Source organism: Agelaius phoeniceus, chromosome 1 (genome assembly GCF_051311805.1).
Source record: "Agelaius phoeniceus isolate bAgePho1 chromosome 1, bAgePho1.hap1, whole genome shotgun sequence".
Taxonomy (NCBI): Eukaryota; Metazoa; Chordata; class Aves; order Passeriformes; family Icteridae; genus Agelaius; species Agelaius phoeniceus.
In genome coordinates, this window is record NC_135265.1 from 155,471,634 (window position 1) to 155,480,325 (window position 8,692).

General features: G+C 51.7%; 1 protein-coding gene across 1 annotated transcript; it reads right to left on the minus strand.

The window, feature by feature from the left end:
* Window positions 1-522: 522 nt before the first annotated feature.
* On the minus strand, window positions 523-6,913 carry LOC129125200 (GPI-linked NAD(P)(+)--arginine ADP-ribosyltransferase 1-like). Its single transcript, XM_077174653.1, has 5 exons — window positions 6,873-6,913; window positions 6,463-6,820; window positions 2,292-2,655; window positions 771-809; window positions 523-608 (listed from the first exon to the last, which is right to left on the minus strand). Exons 1-5 carry the CDS (start codon window positions 6,911-6,913, stop codon window positions 523-525), a joined length of 888 nt encoding a protein of 295 aa, XP_077030768.1.
* Between the last annotated feature and the right edge of the window lie 1,779 nt (window positions 6,914-8,692).

Here is an 8,692-nt window from a genome sequence, read left to right on the forward strand (position 1 = left end):
AGGCCTTGGTGTCCTCTGTGGCCATCATGACCAGAGTGACCTTGGTGACCATGGTGACCATGGTGGCCTTGGTGGCCACATTGGTTGTGGTGGCCTTGGTGGCCTTGCTGACCTTGGTGTCCTCTGTGGCCATCATGACCACAGTGACCATGGTGACCATGGTGTCCTTGGTGACCTTGGTGGCTTTGTTGCTCAGAAGGTCCTGGTGTCCCTGGTGGCCATGGTGACCTTGGTGGCCATGGTGACCTTGGTAGCCATGGTGACCTTGGTGACCATGGTGGCCTTGTTGCTCAGAAGGTCCTGGTGTCCTCGGTGGCCTTGGTGACCTTGGTGGCCATGGTGACCTTGGTTACCATGGTGTCCTTGGTGACCATGGTGACCACGGTGACCTCAGTGACCATGGTGGCCTTGGTGGCCTTGTTGCTCAGGACATCCTGGTGTCCTTGATGTCCTTCGTGATCTTGGTGGCCTTGGTGACCATGGTGACCACTGTGACCTTGGTGGCCTTGGTGGCCTCGTGGCTCAGAAGGTTCCAGTGGCCACTGCCAGGGCTGTGGTGGCCACGAGGAGCCCCACGAGGTGGGGAGGGGTCCTGGGGACGCTCCAGCCTGGGGGACAAAGAGGGACAGGGAGGGGTGGCAGGGGTGACAGAGGGCATGGCAGTGCCATGGGAGGTGACAGGAGGTGACAGGAGGTGACAGAGGGCATGGCAGTGCCATGGGAGGTGACAGGAGGTGACAGGGGGTGACAAGGGGAGGGTCCCAGCTCACCCGTGTCGAACACACAGGGCCCGTCCCCACAGCGCTGCTCTGTGAGGGCAGGGACAGTGTCAGTGTTGGGGTGGCCCTGTCCCTGTCCCTGTCCCTGTCCCTGTCCCTGTCCCTGACCCCCATCCCCGTCCTTGTCCCCATCCTTGTCCCTGGCCCTGTCCTGTCCCAGGTGTGAGGGTCCCCATCCCTGTCCCCAGCTCCGTGTGTCCCTGTCCCCTCACCCCCACTGAGTGTCCTTGTCCCCATGCCCATAGGGAGTGTCCTTGTCCCTGTCCCCACAGTGGACATCCCCAGCACCGTGTGTCCCTGTCCCCTCACCCTCACTAAGTGTCCTTGTCCCTGTCCCCATGATGCATGTCCCCAGAACCATGTGTCCTTGTCCCCAGCATGGATGTCCCCAGCACTGCGTGTCCCTGTCCCCTCACCCCCACTGAGTGTCCTTGTCCCCATGCCCACTGTGGATGTCCCCAGCATGGGGTGTCCCTGTCCTTGTCCCCAGCACTGAGTGTCCCTGTCCCCTCACCCTCAACGAGTGTCCCTGTCCCCATGCCCAAAGGGAGTGTCCTTGTCCCTGTCCCCATGGTGGATGTCCCCAGCGTTGTGTGTCCCCATCCCTACACCCCACAGTGGATGTCCCCATGTACCGTGTGTCCCTGTCCCCAGCATTGTGTGTCCCCGTCCCCTCACCCTCACCAAATGTCCCCAGCATTGTGTGTCCCTGTCCCCAGTGTTGTGTGTCCCTGTCCCCACCCCCTCACCGAGTGTCCCCATGTACCGTGTGTCCCTGTCCCCAGCGTTGTGTGTCCCTGTCCCCTCACCCTCACCAAATGTCACCAGTGCTGTGTGTCCCCGTCCCCACCCCCTCACCGAGTGTCCCCAGCACTGTGTGTCCCTGTCCCCACACCCAGCGCTGTGTGTCCCTGTCCCCAGCGTGGTGTGTCCCTGTCCCCACCCCCTCACCCAGCATGGGGTGACCCTGTCCCCACACCCTCCCTGAATGTCCCCACACCCTCATGGAGTGTCCCCAGCATGGGGTGTCCCTGTCCCCAGCATTGTGTGTCCCTGTCCCCTCACCCTCACCAAATGTCCCCAGCGCTGTGTGTCCCTGTCCCCTCACCCTCATGGAGTGTCCCCAGCATGGGGTGTCCCTGTCCCCACACCCTCATGGAGTGTCCCCAGCATTGTGTGTCCCTGTCCCCAGCGTTGTGTGTCCCTGTCCCCATATGCTCACCAAGTGTCCCCATGTACCGTGTGTCCCTGTCCCCAGCGTTGTGTGTCCCTGTCCCTTCACCCTCACCGAGTGTCCCCAGCGTTGTGTGTCCCTGTCCCCTCACCATCCCCGAGTGTCCCCAGTGCTCTGTGTCCCTGTCCCCTCACCCAGCATTGTGTGTCCCTGTCCCTGCACCCCCACAGTGGATGTCCCCATGTACCGTGTGTCCCTGTCCCCAGCGCTGTGTGTCCCTGTCCCCACACCCTCCCCGAGTGTCCCCGTCCCCCGGCACCGTCCCCCCGTGCCGTCACCTCGCAGCCACTCGCAGTTGTAGTTGCTGAAGGTCCCGGTGGAGCGCAGCTGGATCCGCGCCTTGTCCCCCTCCTTGGTGACGTTGGTGACATCGGTGACCTCGAAGGTCTCGAAGGGCGGGATCAGCACCTCCTCCTCGTGCGGGAAGAAGGAGAACTCGCGGACGGCCGCGCCCTGGCAGGTGAGCACCTGGAAGGCCGCGTCCGTGCCGAAGCCCCAGGAGCTCTCGTTGCGCAGCGAGGCCGACGCGAAGTGGCCGAAGCGCACGGAGTCCCCGCGCCGCGCCGCGAAGCGAACGCCGCGCACCCCGCGGAACACGCGCAGACACCGCGGGGACACGGAGCCACGCAGCGCCGCCACGGCCTGCGGGGACAACGGGGTTTATCACTGGCTTACATCGCAAATATTCACGTTAATGTTATATGTGTTATGGTAGACAGTTAGGGGAAAAATGGGAATTTTATCATTGGCAAATATATCAAATATTCACGTTAATGTTATATGTGTTATGGTAGACAGTTAGGGGAAAAATGGGAATTTATCATTGGCAAATATATCAAATATTCGCATTAATATTATATATATTATGTTGGACAGTTACGTGAAAAATGGGAATTTGTCATTGGCAAATATATCAAATATTCACATCAATATTGGATGTGTTATGGTAGACAGTTATGTGAAAAACGGGAATTTTATCATTGGCTTATATCGCAAATATTCACATCAATATTATACATGTTATGTTGGAAAGTTATGTGAAAAATGGGAATTTTATCATTGGCAAATATATCAAATATTCACATTAATATTGGATGTGTTATGATAGACAGTTATGTGAAAAATGGGATTTTATCATTGGCTTATCTCAAATATTCACATTAATATTATATATGTTATGGTAGACAGTTAAGTGAAAAATGGGAATTTTATCATTGGCAAATATATCAAATATTGACATTAATATTAGATGTGTTATGGTAGAAGTTATGTGAAAAATGGGGATTTTATCATTGGCTTATATCGCAAATATTCACATTAGTATTAGATGTGTTATGGTAGACAGTTACGTGAAAAATGGGGATTTTATCATTGGCAAATATATCAAATATTCACATCAATATTGGATGTGTTATGGTAGACAGTTATGTGAAAACGGGAATTTTATCATTGGCTTATATCGCAAATATTCACATTAATATTATATATGTTATGTTAGACAATTATGTGAAAAATGGGAATTTTATGATTGGATTTTGGCAAATATTCAAGTTAATATTGGATGTGTTATGGTAGAAAGTTAGGTGAAAAATGTGAATTTCATGATTGGCTTATCTCAAATATTCACATTAATATTATATATGTTATGTTAGACAGTTATGTGAAAAATTTGAATTTTATTATTGGCTTATCTCAAATATTAACATTAATATTAGATATGTTAGGGTAGAAAGTCATGTTGTGTGAAAAATGCAAATTTTATGACTGCCTTTGCACAAATATTAAAAATTCCTATTTTTATAACCCATTTTATTACAATTAAACTTTTAAAATTTAAAAACCCAGTGATTTTTGGCATTTTCCACCCCACTGGACCAGACAGAACCCTGTGTTTGAATGGAATTTATGCATCATGTATAAAATGCATGAATATGCAAAATTATTATTTTTAAGGTTAATCCTCTGTTAACTTGGGTCCTTTTTTGGAACCTAATCTTAACCCTCACCCTAACCCTAACCCAAACCAGACCATCCTTAACTCTTTGTTTTATTGTCTCGTTTGTCCTAAATACCAATCATCCAAATTTTATCTCTCTAATTACATTCCTATATTTAGAACCATTTCATTACCATTATTAAACGTTTAACATTTTTAAAACCAAACGATTTTTGGCGTTTTCCCCACCTGGGTGAGCAGGAAATGCAGCGTTTTGAAGTGGAAGTTGGGTCAGGGTTAGGGTTGGGGTCAGGGTTGGGGTCCAAAAACAGATCCAGGTTGACAGAGGATTAACCCTTAATTATAATAACGTTGCATACTCATGCATTTCATAAATGATTCAAAAACTCCATCCAAAAAATGATTCTGTCTGGTCAGGGTTGTGAAAAAGCACAATCACTTGCTTGAAGATTTCTAAATTTTAATAACAGTGGTGAAATGGTTGTAAATGTAGGAATGTAATTAGAGCGATAAAAATTTGGGAAGAGGTACCCAGACCATCCTTAACTCTTTGTTCTCATTGTCTCATTTTGTCCTAAATCCCAATCATCCAAATTTTATCACTTTAATTACATTCCTATATTTAGAACCATTTCATTACCATTATTAAACTTTTAACATTTTCGAAACCGAGTGGTTTTTTGGCGTTTTCCCCACCTGGGTGAGCAGGATATGCAGCGTTTTGAAGTGGAAGTTGGGTCAGGGTCAGGGTTAGGGTTGGGGTCCAAAAAAGGACCCAGGTTGACAGAGGATCAACCCTTAATTATAATAACTTTGCATATTCATGCATTTCATACATGACTTGTAATCATTTATGAATCGTAACCCTAACCCAAACCAGACCATCCTTAACTCTTTGTTTTTATTGTCTCGTTTTGTCCTAAATCCCAATCATCCAAATTTTTATCTCTCTAATTACATTCCTATATTTAGAACCATTTCATTACCAATATTAAACGTTTAACATTTTTAAAACCAAACGATTTTTTGGCATTTTCCCACCTGGGAGAGCAGGAAATGCAGCGTTTTGAAGTGGAAGTTGGGTCAGGGTTAGGACCAGACTCCTGTCTGGTCAGGGTTGTGAAAAACCACAATAACTTGCTTTGAAAATTTCTAAATTTTAATTACAGTGGCGAAATGGTTCTAAATATAGGAATACAATTAGAGTGATAAAAATTTGGATAATTGGGATTTAGGACAAAATGAGACAATGAGAACAAAGTGTTAAGTATGGTCTGGGTACCTCTTCGAAATTTTTTATCTCTCTAATTACATTCCTATATTTAGAACCATTTCATTACCATTATTAAACTTTTAACATTTTCGAAACCGAGCGGTTTTTGGGCGTTTTCCCCACCTGGGTGAGCAGGAAATGCAGCGTTTTGAAGTGGAAGTTGGGTCGGGGTCAGGGTTAGGTTTGGGCTTAGGTTTAGGGTTAGGGTCCAAAAAAGGACCCAGGTTGACAGAGGATCAACCCTTAATTATAATAACTTTGCATATTCATGCATTTCATACATGACTTGTAATCATTTATGAATCGTAACCCTAACCCAAACCAGACCATCCTTAACTCTTTGTTTTTATTGTCTCGTTTTGTCCTAAATCCCAATCATCCCAATTTTTATCTCTCTAATTACATTCTATTTTTACCACCATTTCATTACCATTATTAAACTTTTAACATCTTCAAAACCGAGCGGTTTTTGGTGTTTCCCCACCTGGGTGAGCAGGAAATGCAGCGTTTTGAAGTGGAAGTTGGTCAGGGTCAGGGTTAGGTTTGGGCTTAGGTTTAGGGTTAGGGTCCAAAAAAGGACCCAGGTTAACAGAGGATTAACCCTTAATTATAATAACTTTGCATATTCATGCATTTCATAAATTATTCGTAATCATTTATGAATCGTAACCCTAACCCAACCCAGACCATCCTTAACTCTTTGTTTTTATTGTCTGGTTTTGTCCCAAATCCCAATTATCCAAATTTTTATCTCTCTAATTACATTCCTATTTTTACCACCATTTCATTACCATTATTAAACGTTTAACATTTTAAAACCAAACGATTTTTGGCGTTTTCCCACCTGGGTGAGCAGGAAATGCAGCGTTTTGAAGTGGAAGTTGGGTCGGGGTCAGGATTAGGTTTGGGCTTAGGCTTAGGGTTAGGCTTAGGGTTGGTGTCCAAAAAAGGACCCAGGTTGACAGAGGATCAACCCTTAATTATAATAACTTTGCATATTCATGCATTTCATACATGATTCATAATAATTTATGAATTGTAACCCTAACCCAAACCAGACCATCCTTAACTCTTTGTTTTTATTGTCTCGTTTTGTCCTAAATCCCAATTATCCAAATTTTTATCACTCTAATTACATTCCTATTTTTACCTCCATTTCATTACCATTATTAAACTTTTAACACCTTCAAAACCGATTGGTTTTTGGGCGTTTCCCCACCTGGGTGAGCAGGAAATGCAGCGTTTTGAAGTGGAAGTTGTCGCGGTACTCCCGGCGGGAGCGCCCGGCCTGGCGCACGGCCTCGTTGAACTCGCGGTGCAAGGGCAGCGGCGCCGTGTAGGCCATGAGGGCGATGGCCTGGTCCGGGGACAGAGGGGACGCAGGGGCCGGAGGGGCCGGCCGGCCGCGCCACTGGGCAGCGGCCAGAGCCCAGGCCTCGGCCCAGGGGCCGCCGCGCCGCAGCTCGGAGCGGTTGAGGGCCGGCAATGCCGCGGCCATGGCGCGGCCGCAGCCCCGGTACTGGTCATCGAAGGCGGCCGGAGCCATGTCCAGGGTGACCGCCACCACGGCGGGGGTGGCACTGGGGCCACCGGAGGGGGACGCCGGCGGCGGCCGTGGTCGCTGTGGCCATTGCGGTCATCGCCAGGAGGGTCAGGGTCAGGGCGGCCATGGTGGGAGCGGTGTGGGACAATGGGGACACTGGGGGACAATGGGGACACTGGGGACAATGGGGACAGTGGGGGACACTGGGGGACAATGGGGGATACTGGAGATACTGGGGGACAAAGGGGACAAGGGGGACACTGGGGATACTGGGGATACTGGGGGACAGAGGATACTGGGGACAATGGGGATACTGGGGAATACTGGGGACAACGGGGACACTGGGGACAGTGGGGATACTGGGGGACACTGGGACAATGGGGGACACTGGCGACACTGGGGACACTGGGGGACACTGGGACAATGGGGGACAATGGGGGACAATGGGGGACACTGGCGACACTGGGGACACTGGGGGACACTGGGGACAGTGGGGACACTGGGGACAATGGGGGACACTGGGGGACAAAGGGGGACACTGGGGGGGCACTGGGGATACTGGGGACACTGGTGCACAAAGGGGGACACTGGGGATACTGGGGGACACTGGGGGACACTGGGGGACATGGGAATGGTTCCTTGGTGAGGGACTGGGGAGGGGCAGTGGGGTCAGCCCCACCCAGGACACCCCGGACATGTCCTGGGTCCCCACTCCTGGTCCTGGGGTCACTCTGGACCCTCCGGCCACACCCAATGACCCTGAGCCCGTCCTGGGGTCACTCTGGACCCTCTGGCCACACCCAATGACCCTGAGCCCATCCTGGGGTCACTCTGGACCCTCTGGCCACACCCAATGACCCTGAGCCCATCCTGGGGTCACTCTGGACCCTCTGGTCACACCCAATGACCCTGAGCCCGTCCTGGGGTCACTCTGGACCCCCTGGCCACACCCAATGACCCTGAGCCCGTCCTGGGGTCACTCCGGACCCTCTGGTCACACCCAATGACCCTGAGCCCATCCTGGGGTCACTCCAGGACCCACTCCCAGACCCCCCCCAGTGTCCCCAGGACCCCAATCCCGTGTCCCCCCGAGTGTCCCCTCCAGGTGTCCCCAGGTGTCCCCAGGACCCCAATCCCGTGTCCCCCCGGGTGTCCCCAAGCCCCCCAGTCCCTCCCCATTTCCTTGCCTCTGGTGTCCCCCGGTGTCCCCAACCCTGTGTCCCCAGTCCCATGTCCCCCACCATGTCCCTTCCAGGTGTCCCCAGGTGTCCCCAGTCCCAGCCCAGTGTCCCCAGCTGTCCCCAGTCCCGTGTGTCCCCCCCGGTGTCCCCAAGACCCCAGTCATGTGTCCCCCCAATGTCCCCAGTCCCGTGTCCCCAGTGTCCCCAACCCCATGTCCCCCCCAGGTGTCCCCAGTCCCCTCCCCGTGTCCCCAGGTGTCCCCAGTCTCAGCCCAGTGTCCCCAGGTGTTCCCCCAGTGTCCCCCAGGTCCCCAGTCCCGTGTCCCCTCCAGGTGTCCCCAGGTGTCCCCAGCCCCGAGTGTCTCCCCCAGTGTCCCCAATCCCAATCCCAGCCCAGTGTCCCCAGTCCTGTGTCCCCCCCAGGTGTCTCCTCCAGGTGTCCCCAACTCCAGGTGTCCCCAACTCCAGGTGTCCCCAGCCTTGTGTTGTCCCCCCCAGGTGTCTCCTCCAGGTGTCCCCAACTCCAGGTATCCCCAGTCCCGTGTCCTCCCCAGGTGTCCCCAGGTGTCCCCAGCCCCAGCCCAGTGTCCCCAGGTGTCCCCAACCCCAGGTCCCCAATCCCGTGTCCCCTCCAGGTGTCCCCAGTCCCAATCCCAGCCCAGTGTCCCCAGTCCTGTGTCCCCCCCCCCCCCAGTTTGCCAAATCCCAGCCCTGTGTCCCCTCCA